Genomic DNA, 15,021 nt, shown 5'->3' with positions numbered 1-15,021 from the left:
TTTGTCACTTTCAGAGAGTTTTTTCGTTGTTGCCCCGAGCCCTGGTTAATTTCTGCCTGTGGTATAGACGCATGTGCCGGTGTGTGTGCACGAGTGTAGCAGGAAGCAATCACAGGCTGATGGAGGAGCTGGCAGACCCTTCACGGGTCAGTGTGTGCAGTAATGACTCCATCACTGATTCCATCAGCATCACACACAGGAATTCCCTGTCAGGCCACATCACAGGATTGAGCTCGCATATCCCGTGTTCTCTTTCAAAAGACACACTGAGACATAATCTCTGACTAACCTATACTCTCTGTGCTCAAGCACACACACTTTCTTGAGCGCAGAAAACTTTGCATCTCATTTATTTCAAGCTGAGCATTTACGTCAGTAGAAGTATTCAGCTGTTGAATGTTAGTGATCATTTACATTGGACAGAATACAGCAATGATGTAACATTTCTTACTTGAGTTTGTACCCAAACCCCACTATTATTTTGGCAAACGGGATTTTGTCTTTAAAATAAGCTGTATGGAATGGCCTTTAAAACCTAAACTCACTTAATTATATTCTTCTGATTTGATTATTTCGTAGGTTGTTATGTAGCTGTTCAGTTGAGATATTTTTTTCTGATTGGACACTTTCACTTCTCATGATAATAAAAAAAAAAGTACACAACACTTTAAACAATAATGCTAATTGTGTAATAAATGTAAAAAAAATATTTTTTTAAAGTTGCTCAAAAACTGTTGATTTGTTAATATACAGTAGATATGCTCATCGATTAATGCAAACTCATGTTTTATTTTTCCATTAAGCATTCATTAATCCATAAAGTCTGATTTCTGTGGGTTGCAATTTAACAGTTGTTAGTATAGTGATAATCATTTTAAAATATTTAATTTTTGAAATCAGTTTAAATTTTGGAAAGGATAACAGGATTGAAGAAATAAACAAATGAATGCAACAAAGCTGCATTAATGTTCAGATGACATCCATATGAACTGTGTGTGAGTATTCTCACTTCTCCTCTAGTGTGCTGCTTCTTGGATAGTGGCCAATGAACTCATCCCAGCTCTTCCTGCATGTCCGCACAATCCACTCGTGTTCTTGGTCATCTACAAGGGCAGAAAATACATATTTCACTCATTCTGATAAAAAAAATAATAATAACTTTCTAGATGTATAATAAAAGCATGAAGTCTGCATGTGGCTACTTGTAAATGAAATAGCCTAAGTGGTATTTTTTTCTTTCTGATTGTTTGGTCAAAAATCGAGCTCCAAAAGGCATGTGTCAAACTCATTCATATGCGGTTAAAGGCAATTTACATTTTTTACGTGCAGGATTAAGACAACAATTATGAAAATTCGCTCTCAGCAGCCTACTTCACGCGACAATCAATCACTCCCTTTTTTCATTCCCTTCCCAGAGATGATTCCACAACCAAAAACAGTGAATAATATACTGCTTTTTTAAATGGTTAAAACTGAAAGGAGTTGTTAATTGCGGAGCGCGAGGTAGTTCTGCTGCTGGTGCTGAATGTGAGCGCGCAGCTGCACGCACTTGAGCGCTCACCCCCATGAACGTGGCGAACTGGGCCCATTGTTGAGAACAGGTCTTAAGCTCTCCTCTGATTGTCGATAATTGCACGCGATGGTCCTAAACGGCCTCTCCACGCGCCTCCCGCCACTTCTACCTGGTTCCCGCGCGCAGCAATTGAGACTTTTCCAGCACGCGACCGGCCCATTCTGCGACAGCTGCATGCTAACGTCTCACTTTATTCACTCGCTCCCACCTCACGCTCTCCACATGGAGGTCACACTCGAGAGGAACATTTCATCACTATTTTAAACCAATTAATACCTCCGTGGACGCTTCAACCAATGGCTGATGGACAGGGTCGGTCTACAATTACATTTCCGTAAATGCTCCGAGTTGTCGCGGTTATATTTGCACGAAATTAGCACCTCAGTCCTTATTGTTTGCCTGGCATTCATACACTTGCTAAATTCATAGGCTAATACAATCCCATTTCAGAGCAGACGTGTCACTCACATCAAATCTACTGCAAATAAATTCTCCTCCGTATCAGTTGTCTAGGGCTTAAAGGGCTTGAAAATAGTAACTCTTGACATGAGATTTACATGACAATAGTGCTTTAAATTGAACTGCGTAACAGGTAGCCTAAGTCCGTAGCGTAGACGTCAAGCTTACAAAAGCAAAGTGATAATAATATAGGCTACCGGACCTTACATCAGTGTGAATAGTTGGAAACAAGCATAACGAAATGTATTTAGGCCTAAATATTGTTCCTGCTGGAAAATGTGTTATCTTTAAACAAGCCACAAGTCGCTCTCTTGCATAAAAAAATCAGTAAGCCCTTATTGTCCATAGGTTCCCGCGGTCATGAAAAAATACCAGGTAATTTTAAAATTGTTTTTCTTTTTCATGTAGGCTTTTGTTCTATAAAATATTTTTGAGTGGCGTATTTGAGTGCAATCTCTATAAAATGATTAAAAAAGTAAAAAAGTCCAGTAACCACAAATGACTGGAATAGTCATTCATTCATAGGTCATTCACAATTGCACATTCATTGTGGGAACACTGTTTAAAGAACTGTCTAAGCCCTCATACTTCCTAAAACTTTGCTGAAATTCATCTCCTTGAATTTCCGTAACCCATATAACCATCTATTTGTTTTCATTACTAATGTTTAGTTTCTTTTTCTTGGCTTTTTTAATTCTGATTTTCCCCCTTATCAATTTATTCCCCTTTTGCCCTTGTCTTTCTTGTTTATGTGGTAGTATAATTTATTTTTTATTATAAATGGGAAAGTACAATCATTTGGCTTTTTTTTTACTTTCCCAACATTTGCTTTTTTTCTTAAATTTATTTGAGCTACATGCCTGTGCAAAACACAAAATGACAGTTTCCTCCTCACTTTATTCAAACCTCCTTTCCACATGTTCACGTTGAGCCCTCATTCAGGTGGTCTAAATGAATATGACACACATTCCACGATCAAAGCCCAGGAGTCAGAAAGGAAGCAGTAATGGTACCTTGTTAGGAGGTGTTTATCTTAATCCCTAAAATATAATCAAAAGGAAAAGTGTTTCCTTCCAAACAGAGCCGCACTTTTCATTAATGGATTTAGGATCTCTGATTATCGCCTGAGATTATTCCAAGGCTCGAGGAGCTGTGTATTCCCACCAGGTGGATGATCATCTCCTGACAAGGTTTGGTGTTCCCTAAAAAAAAGTGACTATGGGCTCAGGCCGTGGCTGCTTTCATTGGCGGTGTGATTTTTAAATGTGAACCTCGAGCAATTATCACAGAAGCCGGAAACCACTGCAACCGAATGGCAGTCAAGCTTCTGGCTCAAGTGAAGTTTTGTCTTACCTGGGAACAGACGCTAAAGTAAGACAAAAGACAGTATTGTTTAAAGAGCATTATCACACTCAAATCCCCAAATGTTTAAAAGGATAGAGCAACATATTTGCTAAGCCAAGAATTACTATTATTGTTTCTATTTTACTGTTGTTTGTTCTAAATCTGTTATGCTAACTATTCAGAACTTTACTTGTCTTGCTCCAGACATGAATGATAAGAAGAATCCACCCCCAAATTTCTATAAAATTCTTGTCTCTAGATATGACTCAGATCTGTTGTTCAGTGCAAGTCTATAGGAGTTTTTAGCTGTTTATTGTCTGCCAGGCATTAAAAAAAAAAAAAAAAACTCCTATAGACTTGCACTGAACAACAGATCTGAGTCATATCTAGAGACAAGAATATTATTGAAATGGATTGAACATTGATGATACCAAAAATATCATCCTTATAGCAACCCCCTGGCAACCAGCCAGTGTGTAGTTCTGCATTGGCAATCACAACTTAGAAAACTACAAGTCACTTTTAGTACTATGCAAGGTTTATTTTCATGGTACTAAAAGAAACTTGTAGTTTTCTACAAGAGTGGTGATACTTGGTAAAATATGGTCTATATATTAGTATGTCTTGACAGGTCAATCAAATGTAATTACTGTAAATGGAGTGTATCAACCCCCTTGCTCATTTACACACAGTGTTATTAAAGCTGGTTGTAAACAGGATTTCCAGTCCCAACGTAAACCAAACGCCTGCCTTCTGCTGCCTGCTTGGCTTCAGGTTTACTGCAACCTAGAAACCCTATAGTCCCTAAAGCCTCTAATCCTGCTACCTCTGCTATGCAATGCTTATTACAAGCGTTCTGTGTAATGACAGGGGCTTTAGTGACGCCCTCGCTCATGTTTCAAAGCCTTTACAGTCAGGAAGGAAACAGAGGAACCATCCCATGTTCTTACATTCTTTCAGGCAAACCTTATCCTCCAAGAATTTTATAGATGAGACAAGTAGGTGTTTATGGAATTATTTGAGTATTGTAATTAAAACTATTTTTACATTTTCCGAAGCAAACATGAGTTGTGCTTGCCTGTGCAAAAGATGCCACCGTGATTCAAGGCTGTTCTGGGTGGTTGCTAGTTGGTTACTGTCTGGTTCAAGTCAAAAGAGCCCACTTCCCAAGTCTCTGTGCTATTCTGATCCCTATGGTTCAGGTCCCATCTTTATGCAGATGAAAACTGTAAAGGCCTGTTCACACCAAGGACGAGTTCTCAAGTTCTCAATATTAAAGAATAGCAGAGTTCACACCACAACTATAATGATAACGGCACAGAGAAACAATATCGTTGGAATCACTTTCAGAACGATTTTATCCAGCTGATGAACGATAAAAACATAGAGAGCCAATCAGAATTCATCCTGCTGTAACGAGCACAAGCATTTAAAGTGACAGACAAACGCGCTTAGAATAAACAGAATGATATCGTCCGCTGGTGTGGACTCTAATATAGTTATCTTCATAGTTATCGTTCTTGGTGTGAACGGGCCTTAAGTCAGATAACTTTGGGTTGGAATACTCTACTCAACTTTGAAAACAACAACTACATTTTAAAACACAAGGCATCATACATTTGCCAACTTTGTAAATATAGAGAAAAACTGGGCATCATACACTAAACGACTGAGGATCACACACTACCAGACTTTCAAGTCATTCCAAACACAACAAACTCATGCAGAAACATGTGCCACGCAGACAGGAGATGCATGACTATAAAAACAAACATGGATGACCAATAGTGACACTTTGTTCTGAGTTGGGGGAAAAACTAGGCCTAGCCAAGCGCATTTGGATGCAGCCTTAGGCTGGTAGACACGGTAAGTATGGTCTGGACAGATTTGCGGTGTAAGTTGAGGCAGTTGGAAGTCAGTGTAAAAAGTGCATCATGTATTATGATGTATGTTCTGAAATTGGCTTAAAATTTCAAATAAGTTTGATATCCTCAGACTGGAGGGAATCATAGTCTGAAGCAAAAAAAATTGGAGTGTGTTCCCATCATACACTACGCAATTTTCTGTAAATGCTCTGGCAGCCCAAAATCTTCAGACTGGCTCTAGCTTTTGGAAACTGGCATTGACTCGCCCTGACTGCAAATCAGGGCAAAAATATGGGCAAAAGTCAAGAAGTATATTCCAGATTTAGAAAAGTAATAGCACACCTCTCCTCAACAAGCTGCAAGATTTGAGGTATAATTCGAAGTGGTTAAACGGAAATGTTGAACACTTGGGGTTAGAGGTTTAAAGTAAAAGAGCATATACCACTAACTTTAAGTTACTGTTATTTTTTTTAAAAGACAAGCATATGGCTAAAACTTTGCTTGGAGTATACAGTTACCGTGCTTTTCAACTTGGGCAGAATAGGACATATGGAGGGGATTCAGTCTGCCTTGTGCCCATCTCAAGGGGCAGTCCTACATGATACGCCAACAACCGCGGCTTGCAATAACCCACCCTCCCTGACTTCAAATGACCAGTGTTGAGATTCTTCAGGGCTTCCTCCCATCTGCTTTTCTCGTGCTCTCCAACCAGCTTCAGAGTTGGCCTGCAGCCTGGGCATTTCCGCAGGCCTTCCTGTCCAGCCTGGGCTGCTCCTGTCTGGGATTGCCACCCGCTACTGCCTCATGGATCCTACTGTTACTCTGCCCCACAGCTGTAGTTGGACTTGTCCCTCTTTCCTCTCCTCCCAAAAACATCCTCCCGCAGGGAATGTGGTTCCTCTTCGTTTGCCTCTTCAGCATCTGCGCACTCTGTGATCCTCCATCCTGGAGGGAAGCTACTGGCAATAAATTCTGTCTTCACACCCATTTTGACAAATGTACAGTCACCTCCAGGTGATAAAAATAAATCTATAGGATGTAAGAGATGGAGTTGATTTAAAGCGTAATTCTCGTCAAAATGCAACCTAGGGTCTTTTTGTTAATCTACCCGAGGCAAATTCCATTCAGAATTTGAATTAAACTTTTGTTTTGCTGCATTAGGTAAGGCAATGGTTATTTATTATTCAAATATGTTGCCATGCCAAATCACTCATACAGTATGCTTGCTTTTCTGTTCAAATTATAGTGGTTTGCGAACATAGCCGCTTTAATAACAAATAATTTATCTGGAGCGTTTATACTGGGATGAGTAGGTTGTTGATAGGCAACACGTAACTTCAAACAATTTCATGACATTCTATTTAAATGTGTTTTAAAGGAGGAAGCGCATCTAGCCTTACCCTGGATTTGGTTCACCCTCCACCTATGGACAGAATCTTACCTATGGAAACTATCCCTTAAAAGATTGAGCCAAAGTTGCTAGGTCGAGTAGTCACAACTGGTAACTATGACTTACGTGATATATCCACTTTATTGTAAGTGGGTTTGGTCAGAAAGCTTCTACATGAATGTAAATGCAAATGAAGTCTGTGATGTGGACTCATGTAAAAGCGGGTGGGCTTTGGCTCTGGGAGTCATAACTAGGATGTAGTTTAATGTGACAGGTCTGCGCTCTTGTGTAAGTCTCGGTCTCTGATGTTTGCTCTCACTTTCCAGACGCATGTGGTAAGGATGTAATCCCAGAGGCCTGGAAATTATCTGATCTGAAGACTGAACATATACCACACTGGTGCAGAAGTGACAGTGTGTTTTCAAAGCCTGAATAGAGGCATGGAGTGACTGACACATGGAAATGTGTATTAATATCTAGCAACAGAAATAACTGTCCAATATAAACACATAAATATATCAATATAGTTCTAAAAATTGTCCACACCACAACTATAATTATAATGGTAATCATTGGAATCACTTTCAGAATTTTATTTTCCAGCTGTTGAATTTATCAAAACATAGACAGCCAATCAGAATCCATCCTGCTTTAAAGAACTCAAGCATTTAAAGCGGCAGATGACAAAACTCAAGTGAGCGCTTAGAATAAACAGAATGATATGATCTGGTGTGGACGCTAATATAGATATCATTATAGTTATCTTTGTAGTTAACATTCTTGGTGTGAATGGGTCTTAACACTTTGTGAATGATGGGTGTTACAATTCCAACAGAAAGTGCTTTTTGGGGAGTTCTGTAGCTGAAAAATCTGCGTGGGCTGATGGCGACGCATAAGGGAGAAAGAAAAATCTGCTAAAGACTAATTTTGTTTGCGTCACTGTTGCTACTATTCTTTTACCACGCACGGATTCTGTTTCCTAACAATATCAATAAACAGCTTCCAATTAACTCGTAGAAGAAAACCTATGCGTGTTTCTCCATAAGTAACTCTTCTGACATCTGTTTAGGATGTGTCTGTCTTCCTATGTTATAGTAACTGTAGATGTATGAAATAGACATGCAAGCTCACAATCAGACTGTGACGAAAGGTGGGGCTGCAGATCGTGTTGCATGTATTTGCTCAAGACAGTGTTTACCAAATTATGCATCTCACAATACTGGAAAACACAGCTGCCAAATAATTCCCAAGCAACGTTCTAAATACAGATACCTGGATATGAACTAGGAAAAAAATTGTGTAACAGCCAAAGATGTAAGTCTAACACATGTGTAGACCAGTAATTAAAAAACTACAAGAACATGTCCCATACAAACAGACGTTGTTCTAGTCTTATTTCTTCAATAAAAATAACTGAATATGGAAAATAGTATATTGATACTTACTGCAGATGAAACCAAGTAAAACTAGCAAATGTAACTATGCATGGATCTTAAGTTGTCCTTTACAGAGCAACATGACATGCTAATTTGGCTAAAAACTGTATCATTCAGGGTTATGTTAATGCACATTAACAAACATGACTGGTTCGGTTTTATGTGCACATTACAAAAGAAATTGCACAAGCAAATATACCATCTAAGGTTAGGTTACACTTATCGAATGTAATTCCACCATTTGGTACTGATGGTAATAACTTTATTTCCACAATAAATAAAGAATAATGTATCATGCACCTGCAAAAATAAATGACAAAATCTACACTGCGGTATATTTTTTATGTTTTTGAAAGAAGTCTCACCAACTCACCAACACTGCATTTATTTAAAGTCCTCCTGTAGTCAATAATTGTATCCCTTAAAACTCATCTTTGATCACCAAAATGATAATGCAAATTAGCCCGCCTCCACTCACTCACACCAGCTCAGAGACCCACTCGTTGTTGATCACATGTTGATCTGATTGGTTACAAGGTAGTTTGTGACGTCAGAAACACCAGCGATTTCAAACTGTGTTTTTGAGACTGTCTTTGGTTCACTGCAGTTTTAAGGAGAAAATACTCAGGAATGGTATTGACTTATGAATTTGCAAATGGTTTGTCTTAAAGCACATTAAAAACAGCACATGGACATATTAACAACAATAAAAGCTGGATTGTCACTACAGTGGGACTATAATAAAAACTAGTAAAAACTAATATTGAGGAGATATTATTACAATTTAAAATAACTGTTTTCTATTTTAATATATTTTAAAATGTTATTTAATGTTATTTACTGTGATGTCAAAGCTGATTGATTGATTGATTGATTAACATTTCTTATTATTATCGATGTTGAAAACAGTTTAATATTTTTGCTTAATATTTTTGTGGAAACTATACTTTTTTTAGAATTCTTTGAGGAATAGAAAGTTTTTTGTTGTTTTTTTACATTTATTTGAAAAGGAAACCTTTTCTGTGTAGAGTTATAATACAAAACTAAAATATTGGCCACTTTAAATAGCTTCACTGTTAAACACTTTAACTTTTTTTTTTTTTAAAGGATAGACTGTATTCAATTATAAGTAGCATGTAACCTCCCCAACGCATATACAAACATATACATTCAATGAAATAATTCAGGTAACACAGGGATTATTAATTTCACAACCTTGTCTAATCAATGACACAGCTTGGGGGATTCTGGCCTCCTATCTATAAGGCTGACATCATGAATTCACCTCAAATCAGAGATCCCACGTCGGGCACTGGAAAATGTGTTTTACATTTTCCTTGAAAACAATTCAAATGACTACAGAACTGAGGCATGTCTGGCTAAGAGAAAAGACCTACAGATGAGTTATCTTACAATCTCACCGCTCAATCTTCAGCCCTACACTATCTACATGCATTTAGCTAATCCATTTATGCCACTCGAATGCTTGTGGTCTTATGTGTTCCAGGTGGAAGGACCAAAAGCAAATGTTTACTACTTCAGATCATGGACCGAGAACTATATTGAGATTTTGTGGATTTCATGGAACACGGTGTAGGAAATTGTGAATGACACACACACTCACAGACTAAAACTTGCAATGGCACTTTCTCATACCTGCGTTCCTGAGAAAATTGCCATCATAGTCTTTGACGACCCTAGTGTTTGGATCATAAAAGCCATCGCCGCTGTCATAGCAACCATCAGGGATGAGCCGCGGGGGGTCCCGATCAGTTAACTGGGATTCTCCTATTCAAAGACATGGTGAGACTTGATTTCTTTCTTACATTTTTAGAGAATCATGCTGCTTGTCTATAAATGATCCCACACAATAATTCCAGTAATGTCAGACCATACCTGCTGGTTTGAGCCCATTACACCTCTCAGAGTAGAACCGCCTGTCTGTGCCATCACAGTAATCCCAGTCAGTGTCTTTATACTCCAGGCCATCAGAAAATGTGTATTTTCCCTATATATGTAACAAAAACATTTAGTCCATATAAAGTATTTGGACACTCAAGAAATCTGCATTTATTCAAAATAAAAAAATATTTTCTAATAATATAAATCTTCTTTACTATCACTTTTTTATCAATTTAACACATCCTTGCTGAATAAAAGTATTGATTTATTTCAAAAAAAGAAAGAAAAAAAATTACTGACCCCAAATTACTGACCAGTAGTGTATATTGTTGTTACAAAAGATTTCTATTTTTAAAACATTTGCTTCTTTTTTTTTTCTTTTTATTCATCAAAGTATCCTAAAAAAGTATCACAGGTTATGAAAAAATATTAAGCAGCAGAACTGTTTCCAAATTTGATAATGAATCATCATATTAGAATGATTTCTAAAGGATCATGTGATAGACTGGAGTAATGATCCTGAAAATTCAGCTTTGCATCACAGAAATAAATGATAATTTAAAGTATAATGAATTGAAAACCAATTATTTTAAATTGTAATAATATATCACAATATAAAAAAAAAATTCTGTATTTTTGATCAAATAAATGCAGGCTTGATGAGCAGAAGAAACTTCTTTCAGAAACATTAAAAATAGTAATGTTTCCAAACTTTTGGCCTGTACTGTACATATAAATACATTTAGACCACTTAACTGAGTGATCAATATCACGATGTAAAGAGACTTTCAAACAGCATAACAACAAAAATAAATAATCTGGAACAAATCTCTTACCCTGCCTTTGACATCGAATGGATCATGTCGATATTTAATGTGATAAAATACTTCTTTGGTTATCTATTGAGTGCATCTGAAAACAGATGACTCTTGCTTGGATATTTTGTATTTAATGCAAGGGCATTTTGAAGTTTCTTTTTAACCTTTTATTCATCAAATATATTAGGCAGCAGAACTGTTTCCAACACTCATAATAAATCAGAATATTAGAATGATTTCTAAAGGATCATGTGATAGACTGGATGTCACACGTGACACTGAAGACTGGAGTAATGATCCTGAAAATTCAGCTTTGCATCACAGAAATAAATGATAATTTAAAGTATAATAAATTGAAAACCAATTATTTTAAATTGTAATAATATATCACAATATTACTTTTTTTTCCCTGTATTTTTGATCAAATAAATGCAGGCTTGAGTAGCAGAAGAAACTTCTTTCAAAAACATTAAAAATAGTAATGTTTCCAAACTTTTGGCCTGTATATGTATATGTCTGTTGAAGGTGTATGACTATAAAATGTCTGTCCAATCATTGCATTCGGTCAATACGATGTGCCTGTCAACATATGTATTTCCATACCTCCGCGCACCTGCTCGCGCAAACATCACACGTCATCAGCGTGCTTCATGCTACGCAGAGTTAAGCTCTACTCGGACTGGATTAGTTTAACATGGAAAGGTGGGGTAAAGTCATTATTACCAGAGCTTCTCAGTGATTTCAGTCCCGTCCGAATGTGCCGACTCAGTGATCATACGGACAATTAGAAACATTGCTAAGCTACGTAATATGCTATCAGTTTCTGATGCAGAAAAGTTAGTTCATGCATTCATGACCTCGAGACTGGATTACTGTAATGCTTTATTAGCTGGTTGTCCTGCATCCTCAATAAACAAGCTACAGTTAGTCCAAAATGCCGCCGCTAGAGTTCTTACGAGATCAAGAAAATATGATCATATAACACCGATTTTATCATCACTGCATTGGTTACCTATAAAGCTCCGTATTAATTATAAGATATTGCTACTGACTTATAAAGCCCTAAACGGCTTAGCTCCAGTCTATTTAACGGATCTTCTATCACCCTATAATCCATCGCGCTCTTTAAGATCACTAAATTCAAGGCTTTTGGTCATACCTAGGATATCCAGAACCACCAAAGGAGGGAGAGCATTTTCACATTTGGCTCCAAAACTCTGGAATAGTCTTCCTGATACTGTTCGTTGCTCAGACTCGCTCTCCCAGTTTAAAACTAGATTAAAGTCGCATCTCTTCAGCCAGGCATTCATATAATCCTACAGTTCAAACTACAATCCGGCCTCTAGCTCATAAATGCCAGAGGAGAACTGGCCCCCGACTGAGCCTGGGTTCTCCCAAGGTTTTTTTTTCTCCATTAGGTCACCTGATGGAGTTTTAGGACACCATTAGGTCACTTGATGGAGTTTTTCGGTTTCTTGCCGCTGTTGCCTTTGGCTTGCTCAGTTGGGGATATTTTGGGGATATTTAATTTAATTTTATCAATCAATAAATTCCTCTTGAAACAAACTTTGTTGTATTATTTTAATTTAATACTGTGAAGCTGCTTTGATACAATCTGTATTGTGAAAAGCGCTATACAAATAAACTTGACTTGACTTGACTTGACTTGACAATGTCAGTAAAGATTACGCCGACTTTTACCCTCTGTAAAAAGGTCCGGTAAAAATTCCCTCAGGTAATAGGCTACTAATCCCGTGCGAATAGAACCACTGTAAATATGTATGTAAATATTCCTGTTTAAAAGTATGGAGGCGCTTGAAAAACCATCAGTTGCATTCTAGGCGGTGGGACAAGTCTGTGGCAAAACTCAAGTGTTTTCCACACACCTTTACGATCAAAAAGAAGGCCGAAAGCACTTGTTAGAGGCACAAAACTTATTTTGGCGTTAGGGAAGTGCCTATTACCAACATAATCCAAACTGAATCGCGCGAAGAAGAACAGCAGCATCCCGAGGATGGACGAACATGAGAGAGATGACATTGGAGACTATGGGCCCTATTTTAACGATCTGTAACGCAAGTGTCAAGGGGCGGGTCTCGGCGCTGTTGCTATTTTCCCGGCGGGATAAATGACTCTTGCGCCAGGCGCAAATCTAAAATGGGTCGGTCTGAAGTAGCTTCATTATTCATATAGGTGTGGTTTGGGCGTAACGTGAAATAAACGTCATCTCACATTCCCTTTAAGAGCAGGCGCGCTTTTTCCATAGCGGATTGCTATTGTAACGGCGGATTTGCCAGGCGCGCCAGGAGCGGTTCACAGCCAAGGAGAGCAACGCTCTCGTCACGGCCGTAAAAGAGAGAACTGACATTGAAATGGAGAAACCCACCCAAATTAACTTCGGTTAAACAGGCGTATGATAATTTGGGTAAATGTGTAAGCTAGATGTATGCTTTTATAATAAATTATCTATCTATCTATCTATCTATCTATCTATCTATCTATCTATCTATCTATCTATCTACCGCAATAATGTATGATTTGCAAAAATGAGAACTGCTGCTTCTGTGTAGATGAGAGAATCAAAGTGTATGCGCGTTGTGCACACGCTACATTGATTATGGCCAAGCATGCGCCCTTAAAATAGCATATGAATAACATGCGCAACGCGCCACTGACTTTAAACAATTTTTTCCTGGTTAGTGGCGCAATTGTTTTCTAAACCATCAGAATAGCATGAAGGAACGTTTGCGCCGGAACACGCCTCCTTTTTTGCGCTGAACCGCCCAGGGAGCGCAAGTTCATTCCCTAGTTTAGCGACGTGCTTCTGTGGAGGGAAAAGTCCGCTTTGCGCGGGTGCAAAATAGGAATGATACATGCGTCGGTGTACAAAGTCAATTGCGCTGGGTGCAAGATAGGGCCCTATGTATGTAATGTATTATGTATGTAATGCAGAGATTATGTATTTATTTATGTTAATATCTGCGCAATTAATGTGTATTTAGCCTGCCTCTGCCATCCAGCTCGCTATATTGCTAGCCTCTCCGAAAATTACCTACCCTACCTTTAACAACCAGAATGTATCACAACACTCTTCATCTGCATTCTAATCAGTATAACTATTATTTTATCATTGTAAAGTGTGCTTGTGCTATCTTTCTTTTAAATATTTGCCACTTGCTGTATCTGATATTTTGTTAAATATAAAATATGTGGCAGTTGGCATACTTATATTATTAACATTAGGAGCAGAGAAAGACCTGTTTGGATATTCCTTTCTCCCAAGTTCCCTCATATTTGCTTCCATTGGGGAAATGCAGCTCTCCTTTTCCATGGAACATGCCGTCTTTCATCTCTCCGACATATCTAGTGTGAGTGGGGATTGTGTATTCGCCCATCCCCTCCATCCTTTTAATAAAGACATGAGAAATGAGATGGCTTGCCTCACTTATTACCTATCAAAATTATTGTATCTTTATCCTCAAGAGTAAGTTACTGCTACTGGCACAAACATATTGCAAAAAGGGAAATCATTACATTATTATTTTTGCTACTAGAAAAATATTGAGTCATTTTTTAAATTCGGTGACAAAATATCCCTTGACTTTTCAGTCATGAAAAATATTTAAAATATTCAGGAAACCCCATACATTTTATTAAATCATATGGAATAGTTTCACTTTACATTGTTTCGTACATTTAAAAATATTTTAATATACCAGGTGCCTGAAAAAACCTGGTCTACCATTTATGACATTTACAGTTATTCATTTATTAATGACTTGAACGTGATATAATGTCTTTGTGACTTAAAGACTTTCTTCATGAACATAGGCTAATCAAAAACTGGACACGTCATATGCAGAATATGACGTAATACAACTATATGGCTTTCACATAGCCTAAAATTAGATTCAATTTGGTAGTTCATATAAATGTCGTCAAATTCAGTTGATTTACCTGCCATTTTTGTAATCTCCATCATAACTGCTACCCATGAAGTCCATGTTGATACTGTTTCCATGGAAACACAACAGAGGCTCTACTTGTAATGGTGAAAACACTCCTCTGGGACATATGTAACTGTCCTGTATAAATAAAGTGATAGAATAAACGATATTGAATCATCTCAGAATAAGAAAAAGGTTTTGAAATCTGCAGAAAAGTAGTGGCATAACTTTGCGTTGCGAAAGGAGCCAAGATGGCGCTGCCGCGTCCCAGTTTCACCACACGCATG

At 37.8% G+C, this 15,021-nt stretch overlaps 2 protein-coding genes across 3 annotated transcripts in view; both read right to left on the bottom strand.

Annotated features, from left to right (window-relative positions):
- anxa3b (annexin A3b) overlaps positions 1–15,021 on the bottom strand; it is a 255,961-nt gene that overhangs the window by 72,935 nt on the left and 168,005 nt on the right. The window lies entirely within an intron of this gene.
- On the bottom strand, positions 335–14,986 carry morn5 (MORN repeat containing 5). The gene is made up of 6 exons (XM_082158840.1): positions 14,963–14,986; positions 14,745–14,872; positions 14,045–14,192; positions 9,964–10,075; positions 9,724–9,855; positions 335–1,103 (listed from the first exon to the last, which is right to left on the bottom strand). Exons 2-6 carry the CDS (start codon positions 14,789–14,791, stop codon positions 1,006–1,008), a joined length of 537 nt encoding a protein of 178 aa, XP_082014966.1. The 5' UTR covers positions 14,792–14,872; positions 14,963–14,986; the 3' UTR covers positions 335–1,005.

Source organism: Leuciscus leuciscus (genome assembly GCF_965113295.1).
Source record: "Leuciscus leuciscus genome assembly, chromosome: 24".
In the NCBI taxonomy this organism is placed as follows: Eukaryota; Metazoa; Chordata; class Actinopteri; order Cypriniformes; family Leuciscidae; genus Leuciscus; species Leuciscus leuciscus.
This window is presented reverse-complemented; position numbering and strand designations above follow the sequence as displayed.

Coding starts and splice junctions, on each gene's coding strand:
- morn5 (XM_082158840.1), bottom strand. CDS start 14,791: ATGGACTTCATGGGTAGCAGTTATGATGGAGATTACAAAAATGGCAG. Junction 14,193..14,744: donor GGAGATTACAAAAATGGCAG/GTAAATCAACTG, acceptor CTTTATTAAAAG/GATGGAGGGGATGGGCGAAT. Junction 9,856..9,963: donor TAATGGGCTCAAACCAGCAG/GTATGGTCTGAC, acceptor GTCTTTGAATAG/GAGAATCCCAGTTAACTGAT.